Consider the following 13,124-nt stretch of genomic DNA (forward strand, 5'->3'; position numbering starts at 1 on the left):
GGTTGAAAATAGAACTGAATTCTTGCAACATCATGATTAAAATAGTTTCCTGTTCCGCTGGAGGGAGGCTGCTGGCTGATGGGGCGGTACAATAGGCTGAAGCGGCGCCAGAGGTGCGAGGGCCTCCAACGCTGCTTGCAGCTTTAATTGTAAATTGATTTTCTCTTTATATCATCTTTCCTTAAAGTTAAGTCATGTCTATCACCTTTTCAGCAGCTGTTACTAACATTAATGCATTTGATATTTATATTTATACCCACATTCCTTTGTTATTCAGCCCCAGATGGACTCAGTCCACTAGACAAAATGGTGAAAGTGTTTTCTGTAGTCTTTGTCCTTCTGTTGCTCCACCAGAGTGACATGCAGAATGAATCATCCCAACACACAAAGAACTGATATTTAAATAAATCTGTGAATTTTGTTTAACAATATGCTTGTTTCATTATTACAATATTTTAACATTTTTAAGGTTTTACCACAGAAGAGAAACATGAAGCCGTTTGTCAATTGTGATTTTAATACCATGACATATACAAAATCTAAAACAAGAAAAATAAGACATTATTACTCCTCTCCTCTTCCCACCTCATCCTTTCATTTCTTTTCCTCTAGCTCTCCTCTCACCTTCCTTCTCCTTTCATTTCCTCCTCTGCCTCTCTCACCATCCTTCCTCATCCTTTTATCTCCTCCTCTCCCCCTCTCACTTATACTGTCCTCTTTTTCTCCTCAACTCAGTCTAGATTTCATGTAAAGTAGGTTCAGTAAGTCAGAATACAATCATTAGAATGATTTCATTCATTCAGGATGCTGCTGTGGTGAACCGGAGGGAGAACCAGAGGATGTTGTTATCTGCAAATTATAACAGTGCAGAAGAAACTTTCACAGGTCCTGCTTGTATATGACAAAAGTTCCAAAAGTGTGGAGATGTTATGAATGCAGGAAGGTACAGAACAAATGAGACCTTCCGCTGTTATGCATCAGAAATAGTAAAAAAAAAAACATTTGAGAATCTTTATTTTTTATTATATTTAGCCCAAGGTTACGTTTTCTAATGGTTTCATTCTAATGATTGTATTCTGACTTACTGTACCTACTTTACATGAAATCTAGACTGAGTTAAGGAGAGAAAGAGGAGAGTATAAGTGAGGGGAGGAGGGAAGAAGAGAGAGGGAGAGGAGGTCCCTGTCATTCCTCCGCCGCGCATCCCCTTCCTCCTGCTGGTCGCTGTTGTCCTCCTCCTGTCTGTCCTCCTCCTGTCTGTCCTCTCCTCGGTCCTCCTGGTCGCTGTTGTCCTCCTCCTGTCTGTCCTCTCCTGCTTTTCCTGTCCCTCCTCTGTCAGCTCTGCTAATTTTGCCATTTGGTAAATCCTCTTCTGCTTGTTGGGAGAACTTAGATGAGGAAATATTGTTGGCACATAGTCTGGGCTTAGTGGGTTCTGGCTTTCTGCACCTGATGAGACAGAGGTTTCAGTTAATATTACTCGACCTGTTTTCCAGGCAGCTACAACCAAGTAACCAGATGAATGAAATATCTTAAGTTGATCTAAGCACAATAAACTATCAACATTGACCTACCACCCGAAGATAACAGAAACTGAAAACTGTAAATGCTGCTAGTGCACAGAAGTGGCCATAAATAAAACAACAGGGAAACGATTAAAATATCCGCTGCTGTTTTACCGATCGTCAGTTATTATTAAGACAGCACAGACTGCAGAGGAGCGTCCTTTGGCAGCTTAGCTTGTTGTGGTGTAAGCTAACTTTTGTTGCTGTAGACCGATATGTAAGCTAAGCTAACTGCTATCTTTGTTGAAAGATCTTCATATGAAATGCTAATCAAATGCATTTGTTGCACAAAGGGTCTAATCGGATTTAATCTAATCACTTACTTCTCTAAAAAGTTTGTTTATCAGACCTCGCTAGCTAAAGCTAGCTCTCCTAGCTTGCATTGAAACTCACCTGATATGAAATGTACACTGCACAGACGGCTACTTGCTGTCGGCGTCCAGTTAACCCTCCTGATCACTGAAAGCCATCTCTGACGACATTCTTCTTCCTTTGGTAATCGATAAAAAGCTATATCTCCGTCTCCTTTCTTTTTGTCACACCCAACTGCACAGCATTTTGACGGCATCTCCGATTACCTGTGTGGTTCAGGTACTCAGCGCAGGTACTCAATATGGCGGCAGCAAGCATTCGAACGCAGTGGAACGCATCTGTGACGTCAGCTGCAAGGCATCAATATATATATATATATATATATATATATATATATGTGGTCACAGTGACCAAAAACCTTCACATCACAAGTTGTTTTTTTTATTTCAATGCATTAACAACATTCAGTTATTGAATATGATTAATAAAATACTTACATTTATAGGTCATTTTGCGCCACTCGATATTTTCGCCTCCTTGCACCATGTTGAGCTTTGGCCCTGCAATGCATTGTGGTCTACATTGACCCGTCTAGTGACCATTGATGCTCACTACTTTTCAAGATGCATTGTGGGAAATTTTGAGTGCCCTACTTTTTTCTTTCTGGACATTCGGACACCCCTACAAAATGGCATGTTCCCTATATAGGGCACTATGTACGTAGTAGGGTGCACATTCGGACACAGCCGCAGTGAAGCTTACGAGGAAGTCTGCCTCTTGATTCGACTGCTTCTAACGTTCCACTAACTACACAAGGATACAACAAATTGGCGACGTGGATGGGATGTGTTGTAGCCCGGTCCTGCATTGTTCTTACCATCAGCCGGACAACCGCTGATTCCGTTCGACATGTGGATGAAAATGTTCGATAATTACCTGCTTCCTATCCGCACAGAGGGGATGACTGGCCAGACAAGCGGAAACGTGCATTGCTCCTACACTCCCTGGGCACCGAAAGGCAACGTGTATTATACACAATTTAAAATGGAGGTACATCAACTGTACACGCACATTTCAAACCAGCCATAAATGTTGTGCTAGAGCGGCACAAGTTTAGACAAAGGCTACAAAGACCGCCTGAGACTGTTGCTGAGTATGTGGGCGCACTGCGTGAACTGGCGGTAACATGTGAGTTTGCTGGAAATACGGACGAGATGATACATGACCAACTCATTGAGCATGCTAGCTGTCCAAGAATACGTGAGAAGCTGTTGGTGCAGACAGAGGAAAATCTTATGCTGGACATGGTGGTTAAAATGGCATGTCAGGTGGAAGCGACAATCGGGCATGCACAAACTCTCACCATGCAGCCCCAGGCTCCCATACAAGTCCTTAAGGGAAAATCAAAACACCCATTCAAACCCAAACCCTGGAGTAATAACTCTGCTGAGCTCACTGCAGCAGCAAAACAGGACCGATGTTGTTTCAGATGTGGTTCATCGTCTCACCTGGCAGACGCACCAGACTTTCCGGCACGCAAAGTAACCTGCAGAAACTGCAACAAAATAGGACACTTCGCCCGCGTATGCAAGTCAGCACCTAAGTCCACGCCAAACATTGTCACCATCTCTCTGTCAAGTTAAATTTTGAGCATGTGTGTGTCTGTTGACACTAGTTCCTAAAAAGATTACTGTTGCGTTCACATTTCCCGTTCCACATCCAGGGGTTATTGCTTTATGGACAACTGTAAGAGAATCAGGAGGGTTTCACAAAGGGAGCAGAGGAAGCCTGAGTAAGCAACTACACTTAAGAAAACAAGCCCAAAAACCTGTGACTGAAAATATTTACAAGCTACTGCACAGAAAAATAAACCCAACAAGACTTTTCAGCTCTGCTCATGTTGTGCTGCATCACTGCTGTAAACAGGAAGATCACAGCTGCTGACTGAAATGTATTAATTTAGCTAGTAACAAACAAACGTGCCATAGTTGCTTTATTCAAAGTGTGATTCATTAGAAGTGTAGTTACAAAAACGGTGCTACAGTAACGTTACTAGTAACACGTTAATACCAACACTGCTCAGCACAGAACCTCAATGATGTGAAAGCAGTGCAGCTTACTGCAGCTCCTACCATCATCATCATCCATGGCAGCTGATGAAGGTTCTGCTGTAGCAAACATGTCAATCATTTTTTGATGTTTGTCTTTTTAAAAGAATGTTTTTAGTGCACCAGTTTTTCTGCATCTCTGTTTTCTCTTCTTGGATCTGACAGGTAACTGCATCCAGTGGTACAGAACCAAAAGGGGTTTAAAGTATCTGATTGTTTCATGCGGTGGTGGTGGGCAAATTACTCCTGTTAATTAAATTAAACAGATTTTGTGTTGTTTGTTTTTCAGTATCCTGGAAAATACGCGAACTAAACAACAGTATCAGTCAGCTGCAGGCCAAACTTACAGGTAAGAAAGATTTTTATCTGAATAAACAAACACTAATATCACACTTCATAATATTTACCTCAATATTGTCATGTTTTACATTTTTAATTATGGTTGTTTTAAAGTTATGAAAACTAACTTCAGTCAGCTGCTGGATGAAATTAAGAAGCTGAAGAACAAGATTGAAGTTGAGAGAAGACTGAAAACTAACACATAACATCACCTCTGAACATGTGACATGAATCTAGCTTTACCTTGAGAATGAACAGTTTTACAGGGTTTTTCACCCTGTTCACATACTAGATGATAAAAAGGAAACACATCAAAACAAGTTTCCATGCAATTTGGTCACAGATTGGAGGAACAACAACAGCAATATTAAACTGTACACAAGTTGATTATTTTCCTATAATTTCAATCTGTCTTATTAACTTACATTTCAAATTAAAATATTAAATCAAATCTGTTATTAAATTAAACTCTATTAATTGTCTTTACTTATAAACTTTATTAATCAATATAGGAATTTGTAACAAAATTTTTTCAGAATCTTTCTCTTGAAACTTGTTGTCATTTTTACAAACAAAGTTGTTATAAATTTGATAATTAACATCATCTTTAACATTTTAAAGATAAACAGAACAACTTGACAGGATAACATTTATAAAATTTGATGAGCCAGATTACGATTTACGCTGCATGACTCCAGGAACTCAGGGCTTAAGTTAAAAAAAAAAATTCTGAGCCTGAACTTTTTTTCCTGGGGAGTGGAGGTGCAGTGGATCTGACGCATACACACTATAAGCAGGGTACAAGATGAACTACAGTTTAAATGTGAATTTAATAATTATTAATACTATTAATAATTTAATTGTAAATGTAATAATATTATAAGGACATGTGAAACTCAGTCAGGCTAATTAATTTAAATTATTCATTAAGTAATCATTTAATTTAGTAAAGGGCAATTTATACAAAAAAAAAAAAAGTTAGAGCAATAGTGAACTGTAATTTTAAATTGCAACATTTCCACCATTTTTGTTAAAAACAAACAATATCAAATTAGGTTACAGAAAATACAAAATAAACAAATGCAATTTAATACACTAAACTACAAGTCAGTTCAATTAACAGCAACAAAAAGGTTAAAGTGTTCCAAGACCTGATTAAACTGTATAAGAAATTAATAGAAAAATACAGTTTACTTCAGAAACTGAGAACTGCTAAACTGAAGCATCCAGTACAATCATCACAGCTCAATGACACATTTTCTCCTGTTCTATTTCTTCGTTCTTTTTTTGGTTGGGCTTTGACTTCTCTCCTTTTAAACATGGATCAGTCATCGGGGCCGCCACATCAGCTGTGGCTGTTGCTCCCGCCGAACGACTTGGACAGCGCAAACTGCCACTGGGGTCTCCTTCGTGGTGTCATAGAACTTTTTTGTGCTAGTTCCATACACCATCTTCTTCAAACACAACACACAAACAAGTAGGCCTACCTGGCTCTCTTAGTTTCTGGCACCAACTCCCAAAAAGCTTGCCGTCTCCACCCCTTCTTCTATCCATGCCCAGCGCCATTTGTTTCTAAGGCTTCTTAGGATGTGTTACGACCCCCAATTCACAATCCAGGGGATAGGGGTCGGCAACAAAACGAACCGCACCAAACTTAAAGATATACAACAAATTTTATTACAAAACCCGGGTCAAGGGAACAGTATAACAAAGGGTGTCCAATATTAAGTATATCTAGTCCGGAGGAATTACAAAGAAACACAATTAACAAAAGGTGTCCTCAATTGAGGTTAACAATTAACAATAACAATTACCAATTAAACAAAGGGATAATCAATTCTTTTTATAATCCAAAAGTCTACTTAATATTAATGGTTTTCCAAAATCTTAAACCAAACAAAAGGAGTCTGTTGTAGAAACTAAACCAAAATACAGTAACACCAAAAGGTAGCCTTCAATACAAACAAGAGTGCTATTTAAACTTCAAACCAAGGTCAACTATAAAACTTAACTCAAAATCTACTCAAGAACCATGAGAGATTATATTCTCAATCAACTCAACCAAAGCACAATCATGTTACTAAACTAAGGGATTTCTAAAGCTCTTAACACAAACCACAAAGGGTATTCAGACCAGCGACTTCTACATACACAATCCCAGTTGGCGAGCTGTGGGCCTAATGGAACACAGCTGCCCTGAATACTGGTGCTTCCTCCTTCTTAAAGGCCAGGAGGCCTCCTGGTTGGCTGGCAGAGGGGAAGTGCTGGAATGTAACTGTTCAATCAGAAGAGTCGGAGTTCTGGAGGTTGGTCTCACCAGGGTGTAAGCTGAACTGGAGGCGACCAATCAGGTAGGCGAAAGGGAGGGAGGTCCCTGCTGCATCTTCCAAGCCTGGGGATATGACAGACGTCTTTCCCTGGCTTCATGGATTTACGCTCCTTTTTTTTTTTTATCTGATTTCTTTAAAACAACCCTTGGCTTAGATGCTGCATTCAAGACCACTTGGAGATAATGTTCATGCTACAGGTTAACTTGGTGGAGAAAAAGGAAGTGTGGCATATTGTCACTATTTCCTGAACACTGAAAACATAATAGCAGCAAGTTGTGCTTATTTTCGAAGATGAATATATGTGTAATTTCAGACTTTAATGCTGTTCATTGTTCAATTCATTTTCTACAATTCAGAGCCAATTCAGAGTCTCAACCACTATAACCATAGTTACGTTTGTTTTTTATTTTTTTTTTGTTTTGTTGTTGTTTGTGTTTCTTGAATCATAGTGAAAAGCCAGAGATCCAGCATGGTGCCGGAATACTTTCAGCCCTGGGAACTAACAGAACTTCACTGGTTTCACTTTGGAAACAACTGATCGCTTTATTGATTAAAACAGCACCACTTCTTTCTGCTCATGACTAATAAGATGTGAATAATTTTATGGACCACTTCCCTTCACTTTGTTGTTAATCCTGAACATCATTAAGCTGCGTAACATTAAATTTCCCCATGGGCTCACCACCTGCAGGAGGGGCCATAGGGGTCAGGTGCAGTGTGAGCTGGGCAGCTGCCAGAGGTGGGGACCCTGGCAGTCTGATCCTCGGCTGCAAAAGCTAGCTTTAGGGATATGGTATGTCCCCTTACTAGTGGGGAAGGAGCCTGAACTGGTGCGCAAGGTTGAACGGTTATGGCTAGATATAGTTGAACTCACCTCGACGCATGGCTTGGGCTCTGGAACAATTGCCCTCGAGAGGGGCTGGACCCTCTTCCATTCTGGAGTTGCTCCCAGTGAGAGGCGCCGAGCAGGTGTAGGCCTGCTCATTGCCCCCCAACTTGGCGCCTGTACGTTGAGGCTTACCCCGGTGGATGAAAGGGTAGTCTCCCTCTGCCTTCGGGTAGGGGGACGGGTCCTGACTGTTGTTTGTACTTATGCACCAAATAGCAATTCAGAGTACCCACCCCTTTTGGAGTTCTTGGAAGGGGTGTTGGAGAGCACTCCTTCTGGGGACTCCCTCGTTATGCTGGGGAACTTCAATGCTCGTGGGCAATGTCAGCAAGACCTGGAGGGGCGTGATTGGAAGGAACAGCTCCCCCTAATCTGAATCCGAGTTGTGTTTTGTTGTTGGACTTGTTCAGACATAAGAGTGCCCACATGTGCACTTGGAACCAGGACACTCTAGGCTGCAGTTCGATGATCGATTTTGTAGTCATGTCGTCGGACTTGTGTCTTTATGTTCTGGACACTCGGGTGAAGAGAGGGGCAGAGCTATCAACTGATCACCACCTGGTGGTGAGTTGGCTCAGATGGTGGGGGAGGATGCCGGTCAGGCCTGGCAGACCTAAGCGTGTTGTGATGGTCTGCTGGGAACGTCTGGCAGAGTCCCCTGTCAGAAAGAGTTTCAACTCCCATCTCTGGCGGAGCCTCAATTGTCAATTGTCGAGGGGCCAGCCACAGCTGTGGCTGTAAGGTCGTCGGTGCCTGTTGTGGCGGTAATCGCCGAACTCGTTGGTGGACACCGGCAGTAAGGGATGCCGTCAAGCTGAAGAAGGAGTCCTATCGGGCCTTTTTGGCCTGTGCGACTCCAGAGGCAGCTGATGGTTTTCGGCAGGATAAGCACAGTGCGACTTCGGCGGTCGCTAAGGCAAAAACTAAGGCATGGGAGGAATTTGGAAGAGGCCATGGAGAATGACTTACGGACGGCTTCGAGGAGATTCTGGTCCACCATCCGGTGGCTTAGGATGGGGGGCTGCTGACTTCGACTCGGGACGTTGTGAGGCGGTGGACGAAATACTTCGAAAACCTTCTCAATCCCACCAGCACTTCTTCTGATGAGGAAGCAGAGTCTGGGGTAGCTGGTGCTGGCTGTCCTATCTCTGGGGCTGAGGTCGTTGAGGTGGTTAAAAAGCTCCTCGGTGGCAAGGCCCCAGGGGTCTTTGAGGGGGCATGTGAGTTTGCCAACCACACTGTCTTCATTTTCTGATACCAAATTTTACAGGAAATGAAACCGTCAAAGTTTCACTGATCAGTAAGAAAGATTTGATCTGCTAGTTACACCAAAGCTTTTCATTAACTTGCAAAGAAATTAAAGTTATTCTTCTTGCTTCTAATATTTTCATGTAGTCGGATTTGTACATTTTAAATAAACATGAATAAAACTGAAATATAAATAGATTTGATCAAAAGTAGAAGTTTTAATGTGAATCAGTTTTTATGTTATGACTCATCCAGCATCTGGACTGTTTCTGGTTTGACTCTGACTGTTAAACCTTTCTAACATCAGCTGATGGTTGTCAGGTTAACCCATCATCACTGCAGCTTTTAGAAAACTGGACCATATGACCAGTCATAGCTAATATCAGGTTGCTGAAGTTAATGTAGATCTTTTTCTTTTTCAGCTGGTCCTGTTGGAGATACAGGTGTACCTGGACCTCAGGGACCCCCTGGACCACAAGGACCCAGAGGGCGCTCCTTTATTGGACCTCCGGTAGGACACAAGACCTTCTGTCTTCATCTTCTCAGTCTCAGTGTTCAGGCTTCAGCTCCAACTTTATATGTTACTTTATGTGCAGGGCGCTCAAGGAGAGAGTGGACAGAAAGGTGATCCTGGACAGCAAGGACCACAGGTACCAGCTGTCTACACAACAGCACCCAATTTAATCTGGGATTATAGACATATCACCACAACACTGAAAGAATTCTTCATGTTTAACATGTAATTCATGTTTTTCCAAACATTTTTAATAATTATTAATGCCCACAATCACTTATTGTTGCTCAGGATGCTCCCAAACATAAATAATATTTACTTTTTCAGCTTGGTTATGTTTTTTTTTGACGTTTTCATTCTTCTTTGTTTTTTAGTCTTTTAGCCAGAAAATGCCAGTGTACCTGTATTTTTTGTTTGTTTGTTAGTTTTTGCTAAAAAAAAAAAAAAAAAAAAAAAAAATATTTAAAAATAGATTTTATTCTCTGCTGTAAGATATAAGGTCCTACTCAGATTTCTCTTTGTTTTGATTTGTTTACATTGTCAAAGCATGACTTCTGTGCCCTAGTTAGTCACACAGCTCCAGTAAGGAGGGGAGAAAATATTAGTCTGCTGTATTTTTATTTTAAAGCCACTAAGTGCAGAAAAAGTGAAAAGTACTCAAACTTGTTAACTTGTAGAGATCTGGAGTTGAGTTTAACCTCTGCTCGTATTTCAGGGAGTCCCTGGAAGAGGAGGAGCTCAAGGGAGAGAAGGACCTCCAGGACCCAGAGTGAGTCTCAACTGAAACTCTAAACACTAAAAGTACCGAAAATGTAGAAGCAACAAATTTCTCATGTAGATGAATTATCAGCAATACAATCTTATGAAATTTACCACCAATATTCTTAATGTTACCTTATATTTATTCAGTGGTTCTAGATTTTAGAAGCAACTTTTAAAATTTATTTACTAAATGTTTTAAGACTAAATGTAAAGTAAGTCAAACATAGTAAAAAAATCAAATAACTGGAGGAAAAATGCACAAAGATCTACATGCAATATGTGGAGAAAAACAACTGAAACACAGAAAATGTGTTTCACTGTCCACTTCCAACTTAACAGGGTCTTAAAGGTAAAGATGGCCCACCAGGCAGACAGGGCCCCCCAGGACCTATGGTAAGTCACTATGAAATTCTTTATCATGTGACAGTTTTTTTGTTTTTTTTTTTTGTTGTTTTTTTTGTTTTTTAAAGGAAATGAGAAAACAGAAACCTGGAGGCTGTCATGTTTAAGATGTGTGTCAAAAATAAATTGTTGTTTGCAAAACTATGCAGGAAACAGCCATGTTCTGAATAAGACAAAAAAAAAGAATATTTATGGCTGGTTGAGCAGCTGGCTCATATACAGAAGCTACAGCTCCTTAATGCAGCTGATCTAGGTTTGAATCCCGGCCCAGGGACCTTTGCTACTGCCTACAATGATGCCTGCATCAGCTTCTCAGATCAGATAGTCTTCCCCGTCTCTTTCACATCATTTTGTCTTGCAATGCAGTGTTTTGGAGGAGTATAAGCAGAGTCTTGCAGCCATGCCATCTTTCCTAAGCTGTTATATATTATTTCTGGCATTCTTCCTCACACTAACTTCTCCGTAGCAACAACACCGGCTTTGACTTTTACAACCTTAGTTACTCAGAAACTGATCTTACTTGCATGACTGCTGGATTGAGGATAACTTCTTAGTACTTGTACTTACAGGCTCAAGACATCATCATAGTTTACTGATCGCAAGAGCATAGCTATCAGAACAACGGAAGCCAAGAGCAGATGTGCTTGACTGTTATTCTTATTTTTTAATCATTATCTGAAGATAGCAAGTTAAATTTCTCATTAGGTCGACGTAACAAAGACTTGTTATCTCGAGCAGAGTTAGACCTTTAAGCACCTCCTTGTTTCCTCTCAACAGCTGTAAAACTACTATTGATACATACATGTTTAAAATGATTTGGACTTTAGATATTTCTAGAAGGTTATTCAGTTTGCTGTAAAAAATCCAAATAACAACAACCCAAGGAAGGTCTTTTAGAAAAGTTTGCTTGTGTATACGTGAGAACGTCAAATGACTGAAATGCTTCTCTGCGAAATATACACACATCTCAATCATCCCTCAATTAAAATAAACAGGATTATTCTCATATAAACAGGTTTTATTGTGTCTGCAGTTTATTAATATTGTTACACTTCATCCGTTCAGGGAACTCCGGGAGCTCCAGGTTCCCCAGGAAATGCAGGACCTTCAGGAAAACAGGGGTCACTGAGTCAGGAGATAACACAGTAAAGCTGTCTCTCCTCATTAACCTTTTTATTTGTCTCCCAGACTGTTTTTTATTTTACCTGTTATAGAGGAGACCTCATGTTTCTTATCACCTTTCTAACAACCACTGCTGGAAAAAATGTAACTCTGTAAATATCCAGGAGGCAGCAGGAAGTAGTATCAGACAGGCTTAACAGAGTCTGTCAGCTGATCACAGAGAACTCAGGGAGGTGACCAGTCTAGTCTGACGGTCGATGGGCTTGTCTGATGCACGCTTAAATGTGAGGCGGAGTGAAGTGTATTCATGTTGACACCTGAAAGACAGCATTTCAGGCCACTTTGTGAAAAAGAAAAACTCTTTTTTTCTGAGCCTCAGTCTTAAGGCCCATTCATGCTCTACACAGAGGACGGATACTTCTGCATCATTTACGTGCATAATTTAATCAGTTTTCAGAGCCGTACTATGATGGAGCAAACAGTGTGGTACCACTGGAAACCATGGGGGCAGTGTTGAGCAGTATAGGTGATGTGAGGCCCTGGAAAAAGCAAAGAAGAAGCTGTGATGTATTTAAGGGCTGCACAGACCCCCTCCATCACTGTGCTGCCTCCTATATGTCTCTCACTGGGAATGTACATTATCATGATCTCCTCCATCGTCACCATGTTTACTATTGACTAAAACTGATGTTGAAACTCAGAGGTGAACTCTAAATTCCACACTGCCCTCTGGTGGATGTACCACCTAACAACCATGCCAACACAAAGGACACTTGGAAGTATGCCAGCAGGACGTACATGTTTACACATGTAAAGGGAGTATAAATGGTGTTAGACAGTCTAACCATTCTGTACTGCTTAAATAAGATATTTCACTCAGGCTTTCCTTTTCCCAACTGTTTCTCACCCCTGGATCAATAAGTTCCCAAGATTTAAGCCTTTTCAGTTTTTCCCCTTATTTTTTTTATACATTTGAAAAACTGAACTAAATCTCATATTGGGATATTTAAATTAGACTTGTAGCATTTAATATTTTTAGAATGTTCAAAACTAAACTTAGAAAAGAAAGACCTGGACATTCAGAGGTAGAACATGGGGGAATTTAATATCTGTGTTACTTTAAAAACAAAGAAATCTTTGCTCGGCTTATCTTTTCAAAGCCTCTCTGCACATTGCTTTGTTTTTTTTTAAGAAACTGAACATTAAAGTGCATCTGATAAACAGATTGAAGTGCAGCTCAGCTTCCATTACTGTGTGTGAGACTGCAAGAATTTTATTGTCTTTAGTGTAGAAATATTCAAGTTCCATCTGTTTCCAATATTGTTTTCCACCTTAGCAGATCTTGTGTTTGAGACATTTTCCCTCAGCATGTGATCAGTCTTTGCTTTTGCATTTTGTGCTGCTTTATTGAAATAAATTCCATTTCTAGTGTGTCTCCAGTGAAGAGACGAGACTCTGTGGGAGGTGATACGAGCAGCTGATAAATGGCTTTGCGTCACTCTGATAAAACGTTGTGAAGTCTGTAATTTCAGG

At 40.6% G+C, this 13,124-nt stretch overlaps 1 protein-coding gene across 1 annotated transcript in view; it reads left to right on the plus strand.

The window, feature by feature from the left end:
- Positions 1–13,124, plus strand: part of LOC121656682 (C-type lectin domain family 4 member F-like) — a 781,688-nt gene that overhangs the window by 625,689 nt on the left and 142,875 nt on the right. The window contains exon 21 of the mRNA XM_042011801.1: positions 4,275–4,334. Coding sequence (XP_041867735.1) covers positions 4,275–4,334 — 60 coding nt within the window. The remainder of the gene's footprint in view (positions 1–4,274; positions 4,335–13,124) is intronic.

Source organism: Melanotaenia boesemani, chromosome 17 (assembly GCF_017639745.1).
Source record: "Melanotaenia boesemani isolate fMelBoe1 chromosome 17, fMelBoe1.pri, whole genome shotgun sequence".
In the NCBI taxonomy this organism is placed as follows: domain Eukaryota; kingdom Metazoa; phylum Chordata; class Actinopteri; order Atheriniformes; family Melanotaeniidae; genus Melanotaenia; species Melanotaenia boesemani.